At 39.0% G+C, this 19,062-nt stretch overlaps 1 protein-coding gene across 4 annotated transcripts in view; it reads left to right on the forward strand.

Annotated features, from left to right (window-relative positions):
- Rsph3 (Radial spoke head protein 3) overlaps positions 1–19,062 on the forward strand; it is a 52,939-nt gene that overhangs the window by 23,471 nt on the left and 10,406 nt on the right. For all 4 annotated transcript variants that reach the window (XM_034968543.2, XM_069498776.1, XM_069498777.1 and 1 more), the window contains exons 7-8: positions 10,964–11,050; positions 12,239–12,739. In XM_034968543.2, coding sequence (XP_034824434.1) covers positions 10,964–11,050; positions 12,239–12,378 — 227 coding nt within the window. In that variant the 3' untranslated portion in view covers positions 12,379–12,739. The remainder of the gene's footprint in view (positions 1–10,963; positions 11,051–12,238; positions 12,740–19,062) is intronic.

Genomic DNA, 19,062 nt, shown 5'->3' on the forward strand with positions numbered 1-19,062 from the left:
CCTACGCACATCCACACCGCACGTACCACGAGTCCGCCTATTGGTTCCTACGCACATCCACACCGCACGTACCACGAGTCCGCCTATTGGTTCCTACGCACATCCACACCGCACATACCACGAGTCCGCCTATTGGTTCCTACGCACATCCACACCGCACGTACCACGAGTCCGCCTATTGGTTCCTACGCACATCCACACCGCACGTACCACGAGTCCGCCTATTGGTTCCTACGCACATCCACACCGCACATACCACGAGTCCGCCTATAGGTTCCTACGCACATCCACACCGCACATACCACGAGTCCGCCTATTGGTTCCTACGCACATCCACACCGCACATACCACGAGTCCGCCTATAGGTTCCTACGCACATCCACACCGCACATACCACGAGTCCGCCTATTGGTTCCTACGCACATCCACACCGCACGTACCACGAGTCCGCCTATTGGTTCCTACGCACATCCACACCGCACATACCACGAGTCCGCCTATTGGTTCCTACGCACATCCACACCGCACGTACCACGAGTCCGCCTATTGGTTCCTACGCACATCCACACCGCACGTACCACGAGTCCGCCTATTGGTTCCTACGCACATCCACACCGCACATACCACGAGTCCGCCTATTGGTTCCTACGCACATCCACACCGCACATACCACGAGTCCGCCTATTGGTTCCTACGCACATCCACACCGCACATACCACGAGTCCGCCTATTGGTTCCTACGCACATCCACACCGCACATACCACGAGTCCGCCTATTGGTTCCTACGCACATCCACACCGCACATACCACGAGTCCGCCTATTGGTTCCTACGCACATCCACACCGCACGTTGTGACGTTGTAAATTTTGAACTACTAATTAGCGTTTCGCTTTTAATTAAAATCTATTTTGTTCAAAGTATGTTGGTGCCACCTAGCATCAAGGTGCAGAACTACGCGTGGGTCGATGTTCAGAGTTCATTCGAGCCACAATAGATGGCGTTTGCTTCGTTGTCAATTGTCGTAAAAATAAAACAAAATAATTAAATAAAACCATAATATCATTTGTTTATTGTTAAGTCATTAACAAAACGGTTCTTATAATATATCCTTAGGTTCCGCAAATATTCAAAAATGAATTGGCTTCATGATCAAACTAACTGAGAGCGGCCACACTCGGGTTGCGTCTGGCAACACCGATTGGTGAGATTTAGAATTTTCCTGGAGTCAACATGTGAAGACGAATTTTTTTCGTTCCAGGAAAATCTCACTTCTTTTCGCCCATGGCTTCGCCTGGGAAAATACAATAGTTATAAATTTTAGTCATCCTAATCCTTTTAGTCATTGTAGTCCTAACGTATTTCGATGTTTCATCAGTTATGGTGAGTGAAAAATCAAGTAATGTGGATTCGACAAAATGGCGGTTTGGTTAGAGAAAATCCTAATTTTATGATTTCTTTCAGTTCCAGTTATTTTATCTTCCCAAATAAATGAGGAAAATGGGTTGTGGGTGGACTTCTGAAAACCATTGGTGGCCAGGAGTTCAATAGGTGAGTTGTGTTTGATCGGGAAAATTCCACGTGTCGAAATTTTCACACAGCACAAATTATAATCTTGTTTTTCTTTGTTACAGGGTTTTCGTATTTACGTTTACGTTTACGTTTTACGTTTAGCTTCAGTTTTCCGTTTTAGTTTTCCGTTTGCGTTTTCGGTTTTCGTATTTATTTCTTTTGCACATTCACGTTGACAACTTAATTGCTATGGATAAGACTTGGTGAAAATCTTTGTAATGAAACATTTCGGTTGTGAAGAATCAAATAAATTGAGTTTTGGATCTTGGCCGATGCCGTCCAGCTACCTTGCAGTCTTCGCACCTACAAGTAAGCAAATGTTTGTATCCTGGAACTGTTTAGTGAACCTTCTTAGTGTATGTGTACAGTAAGAACCCTGTCTTTACTACTGAGCTTTTATTTTGAAACAATTTTATGAATTTTACTGTGTCATTGTCTATTCCATGCCAATGGCATCTTAAATTTAAAACATAGATCTTATGTACTATCTACCTAAGTCATTCTAATGTATCTAAATTAAGTCTTGGCATTAAGCTAGAATAACTAAGCATTATTAGCCATCATTCTGTATTAAGCGACCCCGGTAAAAGTTACATTAAAAACAATTTTGCCTAACATCTAGCAAATTTCATTTATAACACCTCATATGCATTACAAGGGAGTCGACGGCTAGCTTCTATTCTTTACTAGGTAGATAGATCAAGTAAAGTAAATTAAAATTATTTTTTTTTTCCTCTAATCTTTGTAAGGTGGTAGATTATTCCGTATCCGGGTATATTTCTATTCCGCCCAATTTACCACCCTTACAAATGGCGCCCGAACGTTTTTTTATATAGTTATTTCAGTATATTTTGAGAAATTTTGTGAATTTTATGAAATGTACTCCGCTGATTGTACAATTTTCTAAGTGGTGACACATTGCAAAGAGCACTAAGCTGTTTTTTTTTATGGTTAACTAACTAAATAATAACTAATAGTTAGAAATTTTGTTTGATAGTTTAAGTAATTTTCTGAGTATAGTCCAACATGGGTTTTTTTTTCTTATTTAATTAACACATTATAAATGGTGCTTATGCCGTTCAATTATGTTATTTGACTTACCTTGGAGGTGTATAAGTGAATGTTTGCCTTCAGTTTAGTAATAAACATTGCTTAACTGAGTTGTTGTTGGGTATTGCTTTCAATAGTAAGTACATCTTATGTTTGAAAATTCCGGTAACTTAGTATAATTAAAGTTTTGAAACGCTATGTGCTGTTAACTAGTTACACACATACATTTATAAATACTAAGAGTTACAACTTGTGAAACTAAATATATAAACTATATTCAGAGATTACATTAAGTTCAAGTATGAAGTTATGAACAATTTTTTTTCAGTGACTTGATACTTCATTATTTTGTTGAAATTTTGTTTAGAGCTGTGTTAAGGTTATGATAAAAGCTACTTCACACACAAAACATGTTAAGTTTAAGTGAATGCTGGTAGTTTAAAGTGACATTTAGAAACAGATTTTGTTGTATTTTAGGTTATGTGTTAAAAGTGTAAAGTAACAGTCATCAAACCATTGCACAATCTCTTTGTTTTTTTTTGAAAGATAATATGCTAGTCAGAGTTCATTGCAACTTTGTTGCCTGTTTACTTTTGTAATTGTAAAGGTTGTAACACACTGTGTACTCATAAAGGTGATACTGCACCTTACAATCATTTATTCAATTTTGGGAAGTTTATTTTGTTATATTTTGTTTACTATAGTAATAATATGTGCTTGTATTATTAACAATATTTTGGAATAGGAACATAATTGATAAAATAGGTTAGGATAGACTTAAGAATATTGTTTTTGTTGTGTATTTTGCTTGTGTTTATTTAATAGTTTAAATAACTTCTTTTGTGTTTGTGTTTAACCAATTTGTATAAGGCTAAACATAGACAGTTACACAAGCTCGATATTTTGTTAAATGTGTTTTGACTTAACACAATGGAACAGACTTTTGCCCAGTTTCATTCACTTTTGAAGGACGAATTGTGTTATGAGGTATCCATTCGTTCCGAAACTCCAGCACCTACAGTGCTAGGTTTAAAGAAACAGTTAAAACAATTAATTCAGGAAATTCCTTCTGAATCAATTTTAGAGACGGATTTCACTTCTGAAAGTGAGTTAGGGGTTATTACTAAAAAACTTCAAGACTTAGAAGATTTATTAAAAAAGTGTTCTGACACTAAAGATAGACATGCCCTCTGTAGGTCTAAAGCTTTAGCTTCACATTTGTACTTTAGAATTTTGAGAATACAGTGTTCCGAACTCAGCTTAATAAGTAGGAAGAGTGAATTACAGACAAAGTTGCAGAGTTTGATTTCCAGATTAGATGCTGACAATGAGTCGTCTCACGACGAATCACTGGATTCCGAGAGTACCCTGGCCGTTGACTGCACTGGTGATAAAAATGTTGCCAAGTGGAAGTTACATTTCAACGGACAGGGTGATCCGCGCAGTTTCATCGAACGCGTTGAGGAATATAAAAGATCTTATGGCGTTTCAGATGGAAAATTATTTGTTTCTGCATTTCATCTTTTTACAGGCCGAGCATTGTTATGGTACAGAGGCAACAAATGTCAAGTTTCGTCTTGGTCAGAATTGAAAACTTTATTTTTAGAGGAATTTGATGCAGTAGATTATGACTACAGGTTGCTAGGTGAAATTCGAGCAAGAACACAAGGCTCTGAAGAACCTGTGTCTATCTATTTCGCTATAATGTTTTGCATGTTTTCAAGGTTGTCAACACCACTTTCCGAAGAACAAAAGTTACAAATTTTATTACATAACATTCGCCCTTTTTACTCAGAACAATTAGCTCTTGTTGACATTAAGTCTGTCGCAATGTTGAAGGAAAAGTGTCGCAAACTAGAGGCTGCGAGGCAGCGTTCCGCCTTATTTTCTGAGCCTACTAACAGTAAGGCAACTTTAAGTTCAGAGTTTGCTTACAAACAAGTGACAAAACAGATAAACACACTTTCAGTCACACCTGCACCTAAGGTTGATACAAGTAAAGGCACTAATTTTACGAAAACAAATAAACAACTATGTTACAAGTGCGGCAAGGGTAACCATTCCTTTAAATTTTGCAGGACAGTTCCGAAATTTATTAGATGTTTTTCGTGTGGACGTCAGAACTTTACAGTAAAGACATGTCCAAGTTGTAGTAAAAAGGCGACTAGTAAACCCGCTCCGGACAAAAATTCAAAAAACTAATTAGTAAGAACTGTGCAGAGACACAAGTAAAGAACTTGGTCATTAACAACAAAACATCCCTTTTACCTGACACAGTTCTGTATTCAGTGGATAAACGAGACTTTAGGCCATATTTAAAGGTTTTTGTTGACGGTTTTGAGATTACAGGTTTACTAGATTCCGGTGCTTGCGCGTCAATTTTGGGTAACCAGGCGCACAAGGTTTTTTTGAGATTCGGTTATAAACTGCATAGCAGTATTGATACCACATTTTCAGTGGCAAATGGAGACAAACTTGATTGCATGGGTTATATGTTTATTCCGATTACTTATAATTCCGTAACTCACATAATAAAATTTTTTGTAGTACCCTCTATAATAGCGGATGTTATTTTTGGCTGTGACTTTTGGAAAACATTTCAGTTAGCCCCTGGCATTTTTGATAATTAGAATTAATTAAGGCACCTTCTCAATTTTACAATATTTGTGCGATTGATAATAAACAAATTCATACCATCACTTCTTTTGAAAACTTATCATCTCAACAGAAAGAATTAGCCCAGTCTGTAGTAAATAAATTTTTAGATATTTCTTCAGAGAAAATTGGATTGGGTAGAACAAAATTAATTGAACATGTTATTGACACCGGTGATGCCTTGCCAATAAAAATAAAACAATATCCACTTTCTCCCGAAAAGAAGGAAGCTTTAAGTAAAGAGTTAGATAGGATGCTGGAAATGGACGTAGTTACTCCGAGTGAAAGCCCTTGGAATAACCCAGCAATTTTAGTGAAAAAGGCAAATGGAGACTGGAGATTTTGCCTAGATTGCAGGAAATTAAATTCAGTGACAAAGGGGGATTCATACTCAATACCGTACATTCCACAAATTCTAGATAGCTTGAAAGAGGCAAGGTTTTTATCATCGATTGATTTAAGTTCAAGTTTCTGGCAAATTCCGTTAGCTAACGACTCTCAGGAAAAAACTAGTTTTACAGTTCCTGGTAGAGGGTTATTCAAATTTAAAGTCATGCCGTTTGGCCTATGCGGTGCACCAGCACGACAGCAGAGGTTAATGGACCAGTTATTTAATCAAAATTTTTGTAGTGATATTGAAAATGGAATAGTATTTTGTTATATAGATGATATTGTTATTTGTTCTGCTGATTTTGAAACCCATTTAATTTTATTAAACAGAGTTCTGGATAAACTAAAAATGGCTCAACTATCCATAAATTTTGATAAATGTAATTTTTTTAGAAACTCTTTGAAATATTTAGGGTATATAGTGGATGAATTTGGTTTACGCACAGATCCTGGAAAAGTTGCCGCAGTTTTGAACTTTCCGACCCCAAAAACTGCACAGGAGGTAAAGATTTTCCTAGGCACTTGTTCTTGGTACAGGCGCTTTATTAGGAATTTTTCAACCATCGCTGCACCACTCAATAGACTAACGAGTAAAGGAAAGAACGCACCTAAATTTGAGTGGAGCGAACAGGCAGAGGTAGCATTTAATACATTGAAGAATGCGTTGGTAACCGCACCTGTTCTTGCGGTACCGAATTTTGAAAAACCATTCAAAATACATTGTGATGCTTCTGCATATGGTGTTGGCGGTATGCTAACGCAAGAAACCGATGGTTGCGATCATCCCATTGCGTATGTCAGTAGGAGCCTAAATAAAAACGAAAGGAATTACAGCGCGACGGAACGCGAGGCTCTAGCTGTGATTTTTGCAGTGGAGAAATTTCAGGCTTATTTTGGTTCCAAGCCAGTCACAATTATCACAGACCATGCGTCCCTAAAGTGGTTCTTAAATTTAGAAAATCCCTCAGGACGACTCGCCAGATGGGGTTGTAGATTATCACAGTATAATTTTGTTATCGAACATAGGAAGGGTTGTGATAATGTAGTTCCGGATACCTTGTCGAGACTCATACACGTAGATGTAGTTGGTGATCGTAATGATAACTCTAGTCAACAAGTTTGGTAGATGACTGGTATGACAAAACATTTAATGGCTGTAAAATCAATCCAGCAAATTTTCCGAATTTTTGTATTTTGAACGATAAACTATATCGTTACAGTAAATGTAAATACCAGCTTCTCAGTGAGTTCGACTGGAAAGAGGTAGTCCACAAGAACGACATCCTTAGAATTATGCAACAAAACCATGCAGATGCAACTGCAGGTCATTTTGGTGTGTTCAAAACTCATCGCAGATTATCCCTCAGATATTTTTGGCGTGGTATGTATAAGGACGTGGTTGAGTACGTTAAGAATTGTGATACTTGCTCTGCGTATAAACACACGACATCAGCCACTCCAGGTCTGCTAGGGAAGCCTAAAGTCTGCGAGAGACCTTTTCAGGTCATTTCGGCTGATTTAGTCGGACCTTTGCCTAGGTCTAAATCAGGATTTACATTTCTTTTTGTGGTGACGTGTTGTTTTTCGAAATATACAATGTTGTTTCCGTTACGGCGTGCCACAGGTGCCGCTGTTGTTAAAGCGCTAGAGAATTTTGTATTTTTGAACCATAGTGTTCCAGAGACTGTGATTGTGGACAATGGGTCCCAATTTACAGGATCTGAATTCCGTAATCTCATTAAGCGTTATAATATTCCGAAATTACACTACACACCACTGTACACTCCGCAAGTTAACCTTGTTGAGAGGTACAATAAGGTTGTTATGACTGCTGTAGCCGCTTTTGTGAAAGATAACCACAGGTCCTGGGACGAAAACCTGTACAAGGTCCAGTTCGCCATAAACAGTGCGGTTAATGAATCCACTGGATTCTCCCCGTTCTTCCTTGTCCACGCTAGAGAACCGGTCTTAAATGGTTCCTTCTATAAGGACACGGATAAGGAGTACGAGGCCGGAATTCCAAGGGAGGAATACGCAGGAAAGTTTGGAACTTTGGAGGACATATTTGGTCAGGTTAGGAGAAATTTGTTTCAGGCTCATGCAGAGTATGCAACGCATTACAACTTAAGGCGTAGGTCTGCAAGCTATTCTGTTGGGGATATAGTGTGGGAAAAGACCTATCCACAAAGCGACGCTACAAATTTTTTCGCAGCTAAGCTGGCACCTAAGTATGAAAAGTGCAGGGTTGTCAAGGTTTTGTCACCTTTGGTTTATGAACTAGTTAGAGTAGCTGACAACCACCCAATAGGCACTTGGCATATTAAGGATATTAAGAAGTAGATATTTGCCATTACTTAGTTTGGTCTAAACTGTTTGAATATTTAAGTTATCAATATTCAATTAGGAGTTTGTATGAGTGTAGTGATGTTCTGAGTTAACAGTTACATTACCATGGTTCAGTTGAAGATGAATGTAGTGGATGTATGTAGGGATGAATATGTGATGATTGGAATGCTTGTGGTAGACCAACCGGTTGAGAAAGTAAAAATGCAAATATCGTACTTTGGGGATAACGAAAAGGGGGGGTTTGTGTTTTGTTTTCGTTTTCCTTCTAGATAATGGATCATTTCTGTTATTTTTCCGATTCTGTTCCGAGATCTATTTTCTAGGAGAGTTATTTCGTTTTTTTTTTCTCATATTCCGATTTTGATTCGGTTTTATTTTTCCGAATGGGATAGAGAACGGTTGCCATATCAGATGGACCCGTTCACAACCAGTTTTTCCGTATTTGTTGAGTAACAAATATTAAGATGGTAGTTTAAAAGAGTGAACCACCGTAGGCCTAGACGCATTCTATCAGTCAGCTGAAGAATGATGCCAAGATGTTTCCACTCAAGTGTCTTAGACACCATGAAGTTTTTTTGTATATATTCTTTTAGAAGTTAGGGTTGTGTAGTTAAGTATAATGTATAAAACCTTACACTGTTTTCAGTATATTTATTTTGTTAGACAATTTTCCTTGTTAGTAGTAGATGTGCGTTCACGCGTAACTTCTGTGTTTTTTTTTTTGTTTGTTTGTTTCAGGCAAATTGTTAGTAGTTGTTGGATGACGCTGAGGGCAGCGTGGTTCAACCTGTTGAACCTTTTCGTAGGAGGGGAAGTATTGTGACGTTGTAAATTTTGAACTACTAATTAGCGTTTCGCTTTAATTAAAATCTATTTTGTTCAAAGTATGTTGGTGCCACCTAGCATCAAGGTGCAGAACTACGCGTGGGTCGATGTTCAGAGTTCATTCGAGCCACAATAGATGGCGTTTGCTTCGTTGTCAATTGTCGTAAAAATAAAACAAAATAATTAAATAAAACCATAATATCATTTGTTTATTGTTAAGTCATTAACAAAACGGTTCTTATAATATATCCTTAGGTTCCGCAAATATTCAAAAATGAATTGGCTTCATGATCAAACTAACTGAGAGCGGCCACACTCGGGTTGCGTCTGGCAACACCGATTGGTGAGATTTAGAATTTTCCTGGAGTCAACATGTGAAGACGAATTTTTTTCGTTCCAGGAAAATCTCACTTCTTTTCGCCCATGGCTTCGCCTGGGAAAATACAATAGTTATAAATTTTAGTCATCCTAATCCTTTTAGTCATTGTAGTCCTAACGTATTTCGATGTTTCATCAGTTATGGTGAGTGAAAAATCAAGTAATGTGGATTCGACAAAATGGCGGTTTGGTTAGAGAAAATCCTAATTTTATGATTTCTTTCAGTTCCAGTTATTTTATCTTCCCAAATAAATGAGGAAAATGGGTTGTGGGTGGACTTCTGAAAACCATTGGTGGCCAGGAGTTCAATAGGTGAGTTGTGTTTGATCGGGAAAATTCCACGTGTCGAAATTTTCACACAGCACAAATTATAATCTTGTTTTTCTTTGTTACAGGGTTTTCGTATTTACGTTTACGTTTACGTTTTACGTTTAGCTTCAGTTTTCCGTTTTAGTTTTCCGTTTGCGTTTTCGGTTTTCGTATTTATTTCTTTTGCACATTCACGTTGACAACTTAATTGCTATGGATAAGACTTGGTGAAAATCTTTGTAATGAAACATTTCGGTTGTGAAGAATCAAATAAATTGAGTTTTGGATCTTGGCCGATGCCGTCCAGCTACCTTGCAGTCTTCGCACCTACAAGTAAGCAAATGTTTGTATCCTGGAACTGTTTAGTGAACCTTCTTAGTGTATGTGTACAGTAAGAACCCTGTCTTTACTACTGAGCTTTTATTTTGAAACAATTTTATGAATTTTACTGTGTCATTGTCTATTCCATGCCAATGGCATCTTAAATTTAAAACATAGATCTTATGTACTATCTACCTAAGTCATTCTAATGTATCTAAATTAAGTCTTGGCATTAAGCTAGAATAACTAAGCATTATTAGCCATCATTCTGTATTAAGCGACCCCGGTAAAAGTTACATTAAAAACAATTTTGCCTAACATCTAGCAAATTTCATTTATAACACCTCATATGCATTACAAGGGAGTCGACGGCTAGCTTCTATTCTTTACTAGGTAGATAGATCAAGTAAAGTAAATTAAAATTATTTTTTTTTTCCTCTAATCTTTGTAAGGTGGTAGATTATTCCGTATCCGGGTATATTTCTATTCCGCCCAATTTACCACCCTTACAACGTACCACGAGTCCGCCTATTGGTTCCTACGCACATCCACACCGCACGTACCACGAGTCCGCCTATTGGTTCCTACGCACATCCACACCGCACGTACCACGAGTCCGCCTATTGGTTCCTACGCACATCCACACCGCACATACCACGAGTCCGCCTATTGGTTCCTACGCACATCCACACCGCACATACCACGAGTCCGCCTATTGGTTCCTACGCACATCCACACCGCACATACCACGAGTCCGCCTATTGGTTCCTACGCACATCCACACCGCACATACCACGAGTCCGCCTATTGGTTCCTACGCACATCCACACCGCACATACCACGAGTCCGCCTATCGAGTAGATAGCCCAGAAATTGATTACATTACCCTGAACTGGTATCTGTAAATAATATTTTAATGTGTTTGTAATTTTAATGTAGTTTAAATGAATGTATCATTGCATGCCGCAAGGTAGAATTTGGTTGTACACTAATAACACCTTTAAGATCTGTAAACTAACCCGAATTCGCAATAAAGAGAATTGAATTGAATTGAACGTTTTGACGTTCTTATCAACGATATGTTGAACAGCTTTAACAGCTAAGAAACTGTCCTGCAGGTGTGGAAGAAGAGTTCATGCCGTGGCTGCTGGAGGCGGTGTCGCACGAGGTGGAGTCCATCATCACGAGCAGAGACGTCCTCACCGGTATGTACCTCACGTACCTATCTACTTGTCACGAAGAAGAGTTCATGCCGCGGCTGGTGGCGGCGGTGTCGCACGAGGTGGAGTTCGTGCCGCGGCTGGTGGCGGCGGTGTCGCACGAGGTGGAGTTCGTGCCGCGGCTGGTGGCGGCGGTGTCGCACGAGGTGGAGTTCGTGCCGCGGCTGGTGGCGGCGATGTCGCACGAGGTGGAGTTCGTGCCGCGGCTGGTGGCGGCGGTGTCTCACGAGGTGGAGTCCGTGCCGCGGCTGGTGGCGGCGGTGTCGCACGAGGTGGAGTTCGTGCCGCGGCTGGTGGCGGCGGTGTCTCACGAGGTGGAGTTCGTGCCGCGGCTGGTGGCGGCGATGTCGCACGAGGTGGAGTTCGTGCCGCGGCTGGTGGCGGCGGTGTCGCACGAGGTGGAGTTCGTGCCGCGGCTGGTGGCGGCGATGTCACACGAGGTGGAGTTCGTGCCGCGGCTGGTGGCGGCGGTGTCGCACGAGGTGGAGTTCGTGCCGCGGCTGGTGGCGGCGGTGTCGCACGAGATGGAGTTCGTGCCGCGGCTGGTGGCGGCGATGTCGCACGAGGTGGAGTTCGTGCCGCGGCTGGTGGCAGCGGTGTCGCACGAGGTGGAGTTCGTGCCGCGGCTGGTGGCGGCGGTGTCGCACGAGGTGGAGTTCGTGCCGCGGCTGGTGGCGGCGGTGTCGCACGAGGTGGAGTTCGTGCCGCGGCTGGTGGCGGCGGTGTCGCACGAGGTGGAGTTCGTGCCGCGGCTGGTGGCGGCGGTGTCGCACGAGGTGGAGTTCGTGCCGCGGCTGGTGGCGGCGATGTCGCCCGGGCTGCCGGGTCCTGGATTTAACTTTAAAAGTGTATTAAGATGTTAATTTTGTTCGAACTATTTTGCTTTATATTATACTATTTTATTTTATAGTGCTTTGGTATAAAAGTGTGGTGTAAATTGTTCACTTTTCATTTTATCTAAATAAAAAAAAATAAAAAAAACAATAGCTCCTTTGCGAGCACGAAACGCCTTGTAAGTAAAGACACTTCCGTTAAAATTACTTCACAATGCGTTTCCTCTAGTACCCAATACATCGGTAGGTACGTTCATTGCCTTCCTAACGCTGGTAAAGAAGTTTTAATTTCAATTCAAATAGTAAATACTGATACGGAACATGGTTGTTGCTGTTGTAGAAATTGTTCGTGACGTGGTGGAGGCGCGCGCAGAGCTCTACGCCGCGGCGGGAGAGCGCGACGCGCTGCGCCACACGCCGCCCGACTCCCTCACGCCGCCCTCCGCTCCCGAGGAAGGAGGTAACACGGACAGTTCGTGACGTGGTGGAGGCGCGCGCAGAGCTCTACGCCGCGGCGGGAGAGCGCGACGCGCTGCGCCACACGCCGCCCGACTCCCTCACGCCGCCCTCCGCTCCCGAGGAAGGAGGTAACACGGACAGTTCGTGACGTGGTGGAGGCGCGCGCAGAGCTCTACGCCGCGGCGGGAGAGCGCGACGCGCTGCGCCACACGCCGCCCGACTCCCTCACGCCGCCCTCCGCTCCCGAGGAAGGAGGTAACACGGACAGTTCGTGACGTGGTGGAGGCGCGCGCAGAGCTCTACGCCGCGGCGGGAGAGCGCGACGCGCTGCGCCACACGCCGCCCGACTCCCTCACGCCGCCCTCCGCTCCCGAGGAAGGAGGTAACACGGACAGTTCGTGACGTGGTGGAGGCGCGCGCAGAGCTCTACGCCGCGGCGGGATACCAATACTTTAACATCCTCTGTTAATTTAAAAAAAATATTGCAAATCGGTCCGGAAACCTGGAAAAAATCGATGTACATACATTTAAAAAAAAGTCAAAAAATAAAAAAACGGGCCGAATTGAGAACCACCTCCTTTTTGGAAGTCGGTTAAAAACACTTTTTCTCACTGGGTGAGCAAAAACGACTTTTGCCCACTGGTTTTAGGCAGCAAAGGCGCCTTTTTTGAGCTAGTGAGGTGAAAATAAAGTTTGTAGCATGAGCTAGATTAGCCTCAGAATATAGAGACAATAGAGTCAGGAAGTAACCTACTGAGAGTCTAGACCTTAGTTCGTTATCAATACTAGGGCGTGGTTGAAGGTAGAAAACAAAATAAAAGATTGTATAAGGAAATAAACTGTTTTATTCAGGGAAAACTCCCTACAAATCAAAGTTTATCTTTACCATTACTTATTGCTTTATCATTAAATAATTTATTATTTCCTTTAAGAAAAATCTACCGCCAGTTCGAAAAAGCATATCTACCGAGAGAAAGAACTGGCAAGAAAAAACTCGGTGGTGTCTATTTTGAAATACCAATTACACATTTGAACAATACATAAAACAAAATATTAAGTACAACAACAGGAATAGAAAATCACAATCAAATAAAATAAACAGTATTTCGTACCTGTAGCTATTTCACAGCTTCTTCTTAAAAATAGGAAAATTAATGATCTCTACCTTTGTTGTTTCGGATTGACTATGCTGCGTAGGTGCGTAGGCCCTACTGGCCGCTACAGCGTCACCGGGAGGGTTGGCGAGCGCGAAGCTCCGCCTGGGGGTGAGCCCTAGGGCTCGAAGAAATAATTCGAGAGGTCGGGGGGCAACGTCGTCTAAGGGCGCCTCCTGTGAGGCTCGGAGCACGGCTTAGGATGACGTTGGGATGGGAGGAGTTGTTGGACTACTGGTTAGTCCGTACGCCCCCGACGCCGTGGCGTGAGTCCACGTCCGGGTGACGTTAGACATCGGGGACCGATCTCTAGCGTCAAAGCAGAGCCATTTATAGGCTGGGATTAACTCCCACCCTCTCTATAAAAATATAGTGACAACATCTAAAGATTAAATTCAATAGAGTCAATAGAGTTTAAACTCTACTAAATTTATATACTTCAAATTCCACATTATACTCTATTTAAATCTACAATTACTTTATTTCTAAAATATAATAAAATCTTAATTCAGTTTCGCCATGTAAGTACCATAGATTTGCCATTTATAATCTGTTAATTGTTCTGTCACGTCTATAGTATTTTGTCTATCATTTTGACGTGCCTCTGTTTACAAATAAAATGTCTATGGTTTAGAATTAATTCTTAAGCAAAATCTAAAGAGTTAAGTAGCAATTTCAAGAAATAAATAGCAACTCTAACCATTTATCTTATACATGCATGGGAAAGTGAAATGTGAGAGCGAAAATAGCACAAAAGTGACGTAAGTATTTAGATGGAGAAGCGGCTGACGAGGAAGAAGCCACTTGCTGAGGAAATGTAACGACGCGCGGCAAGTCTATCCTCACTAGAACATCGATCGCGGTCGCAACAAGTGCAACCTGTCCGTCACGCGCGTGTCAAATTTAGATAAAGAGAGAAGTTAAGACAGTGGGCTTTAATAGTGATGATAAATTAAATCCAATGATTACTAATGAAAGTTATCATCTATCAATTATTGAAATGTAGGTAGTTGTACTTTTGTCAGGTAAGGCCACATACTAAGTAATTAAAATTAAAGCAAAGCATCTGCTGTATTATTCACCATCTAAACTGGCTTATAAAATAATTAGAAGTTGATAACCTAATGTTTACGTTTATCTCAATAGATAAGATAATTAATTAGCAAAAGAGGGTAGGTTATAAATACAGAAGTAAAACCAACCAAGTCGAATAATAATTGAATTGTATTGTTCAGCATTGATCTATTTATATTAAAATGAATCTACCACCCATTTCGCTAAGGTGTTTAGTCATGGAGAAGAAAGGGCAAAGAAACTCCATAACACACATCTTTTAAAACATTAGAACGTTGAGTAAAGTAGTAGGTACATATTTGGTACACAGTTACAACAGGTAACCCATAAAAGGCAAATGATTACATTACATTATAATAAAATATAAGAATACTTAACTTCAGTAAGGTCCGCTGTGTTTGCTCTGGGCTGTCGATACAAGACTGTCCCCTCTCTGTCGAGGTAGGGTACTTTTATAACACTGCCATCGCAAACAAGGCGGATATCGACTATCACATGATCTTAATATTAATCATTATTTATTTTAGGTTTGTTGACAAAAGGTATGTTGACACACCCAATTTACAATAATAAAATCAGTGACATTGATGGTCTACGTATTAATAATTTACAATAATAATAAGCGACTTAAATTGACAGTTTACACAACATTATTATTTCACATAATAGCTATTGCCAACTGTATGTTGACAATAGCTTAGTATAATGTCACTCTTAGTACATTGACAGTATTTAATTTACAATGAATAATTAGTTACCAGTATTGACAATTCACATAATATTATTTATCGTATTGTCACATTCCTAAATATTAAATTAAACAACATACAAGAAAAGATACTATTCAAATCATACCCTTTCCGTACATTGACAGTATTTAATTTACAATTTTACAATGAATAATTAGTTACCAGTATTGACAATTCACATAATATTATTTATCGTATTGTCACATTCCTAAATATTAAATTAAACAACATACAAGAAAAGATACTAATTAAATCATACTCTTTCCGTACATTGATATTGAATTCGGAAACGGAATTACGATTCTGTTTTAAATATCACAACAAACATTTACTTCAGACTCCCAAGTTTATGATTAGATGAATTTTAGCATAATAATTATGTATCCAATTTTATCGTAATATAACACGGCCATACTGACAAGTACTTCGTTCCCGAAGTACATAGGGAAATTAGAAAGAAAAGAAAAAAAATCTAGCTAAGAGCTAAATAAAAAAAAATTACTGTAAGCTAAAAAGATCTATAAGCTAAGGAAGATCTATAAGCTAAAATGATCTATAAGCTACAGCTACCTAGTTTAACTGTCCCTAACTGGCTGCGCCCCATAATTTAATGTTTAATTATTTTTTTTGTATAATATGTATAGTTTTTGTTTTATTATTATTAGTTTTATAAAGCAAGGGGTCTTGTACTAGACTCTTGCCCAGTAGAGGTCATTACTAGACCTCGCTACTTACTGGCACCGTCCGAACAAGCCGTCTAACATTACCAACCAATATTTTTTAACTTTTTTTTTTTTTTTATTGGTACTAGTAATGATTAGTGCCGGCAGCCCTAACTAACTGGCCTAACCGCTGCCCCCCCATAAATGGGTCTTGTACTAGACTCTTGCCCAGTAGAGGTCATTACTACACCTCGCTACTTACTGGCACCGTCCGAACAAGCCGTCTAACATTACTAACCAATATTTTTTAACTCTTTTTTTTTTTTTTTATTGGTACTAGTAATGATTAGTGCCGGGCAGCCTAACTAACTGGCCTAACCGCTGCCTCCCCATAAATGGGTCTTGTACTAGACTCTTGCCCAGTAGAGGTTATTACTAGACCTCGCTACTTACTGGCACCGTCCGAACAAGCCGTCTAACATTACTAACCAATATTTTTTAACTCTTTTTTTTTTTTTTTTTTTTATTGGTACTAGTAATGATTAGTGCCAGGCAGCCTAACTAACTGGCCTAACCGCTGCCGCCCCATAAATGGGTCTTGTACTAGACTCTTGCCCAGTAGAGGTCATTACCTAGACCTCGCTACTTACTGGTACCGTCCGAACAAGCCGTCTAACATTACTAACCCCCTTTTTTTTTTTTTTTTTTTTTTTTTTTTTTTTTTTTTTGGGTCTAGTAATGATTAGTGCCGGGCAGCCTAACTACCTAGCTAACTGTCTGCCGCCCCCATAAATGGGTCTCGTACCAGGACATTACTGAATTATCACCAATAAGATGTATCACACCAATGGTGTAATACCAGCACTGTCAAGTCGAGCCGTCTAACATTACCCGACCAATGAAAAGGGCAATGATTAGTGCCAGGCAGACCTAACTAACCTAACTCCCTTTGTTTTATATGTTTGAATAATAAAAATTGTCCCCTTTGGGAATAATAACATCCGTTTCATACGGGAATAAAAAATTGTCCCCTTTGGGAATAATAACATCCGTTCCATACGGGAATAATAACATTTGTCCCATTCGGGGATAATCATTGGATTTTTTTTTTTGTTTTTTTTTTTTTTTTGTTTTTTTTTTGTTGGTTGCTACATTCGGGAGTCTTAACATTTTGTCACATTGTGAGTCTTAACATTTTGTATCCATTGAGCATATTTTTTTTTTCTTCCTCTGTTCTGTCATTTAGCATAAATTATTAGTATGTTTTATTACCATTCGGCCATCTTGATAAGTACTTCGTTCCCGAAGTACATAGAAAAATAGAAAAATGCAGCCAGTGAACTTAAATGAACAGCGGCAACAAAAGTACCGACATAAAAAAAAATAAGATTGCTCCATTCACAAAACGATATTCAATGATTCAATGTCAATGTTACTGTCATAAAAACCAGGATAGCCAGACGTCGATAGACGTCAGACCGAAATCAGAGTAGAATAGAATATGTTTTCTTTGTTGTTACCAAACAATGTTCCCCAATGTTAATATGTATACGGTTACTACTATTACGGTTAAAGAACTTTATTCTCACTATGAAATAAATTCACTTACATGAGAAATTTAACAAATAAACAGTAGGTATCTTATCCACACATCCACTGCGATTTTATACAAAATAAAGTGGGTAGAAATAGAATTGGCAAAACACGGATTACTAGAAACGGCTTGGTAGTAGTATAATAGTAATAATATCTGTACCTATGTGTATGTATTACATATGTATTATAGTAAGTATAGGGTTTATAGTATATACAAATGTATACATATATCGCACCGACGACACACTGTCGCAACCCAAAACATGTCAAATTTGAGTGACTGACTAACTGTCGTGATACCCTAACCAATATTGCATCATCTTTAGTTACATCTAAATTCGACGAAGAAGGACGTGACAGTTTACTGTTTAGACCGCATTAATTCAAATTGGAACGATATTGTTGAATCAGGTATGTAAAAGTTCAACTATGAATTCGAGTTAATACAATATAGCTGATTTAAACCTAAATAGATATTTCTAGTGTGTAGGTGTATTTCTAGTTATTACACTATTATCGATTCACAGAAATGAAATTTAAAATAGTATTTTCACTTAAGACACCCTTATTGGTTTAGTAAGTCATTTTAATGTGAATTAAATTGTGACCAGTGGGGTAGTAATTTTAATGTGAAGCTGGAAACCAAACGTTATTTTTCTGTTGCTTTGACACCAGCATAAACAATTAAACAAAAATATTAAAAGACGAAAGAACTGCTCGACAAAATATGATTCCCAGGACCTATTATGAATCTTACTTGCGAAGTTTGACTGGTTGATTTTAAGTACTTAAATAAAAAATATTGCTGTCATTTTGATGCTAATTATTAGAAACAGACTGATGTAAAACTAGTTTAAGTATACTATTATTATAGAAATACTAATATTTAATTTTGCCTAGCTCCAATTTAGTGACTACGTACAATTACTGTGCAGTTACAACAATAGCTGATTATTTAAGTTAAAAAAATTATTTTGATTGGCTCTGTTTTTTTTTTTGTATTCAAGACAAATTTTGTTTATTGTTTTGGAAGGTTTTTTTTTTTTTTTTGTTGAAAAAGGCAGAAATTGTTGAAATTAAATTATTACTTTTTATAAATAAAAACTGATTATCTGATTGAATTTTCTTGATTATCTGGTTTTATTTATCAATGTCCAAACCTGAATGTGCAAATTATTTTTTTGGAGGGAACTATAAAACTTAAAACTAAATTAAATAATTGTTGTAACTACAAAATTATACTCAAAACCATAAGGAAAAAGTCAAACATTATTTATAGTAACTCAAAAATTTTCAGCAATAACTATACAACTAAAAATAATTACTCTTTCTGAAAACTTTTTGTTTGAGCAATACAGTCTTAACTCAAAAATTGCGAATGTAAATGATAATTGTGTTAATATTATTTATAAACCTTATAAAGTAAGCACTTTTTTATAATCTATAACAGGAAGTGAATAATCAGTTTTT

The sequence above is a fragment of the Maniola hyperantus genome, chromosome 5 (genome assembly GCF_902806685.2).
Source record: "Maniola hyperantus chromosome 5, iAphHyp1.2, whole genome shotgun sequence".
Classification (NCBI taxonomy): Eukaryota; Metazoa; Arthropoda; class Insecta; order Lepidoptera; family Nymphalidae; genus Maniola; species Maniola hyperantus.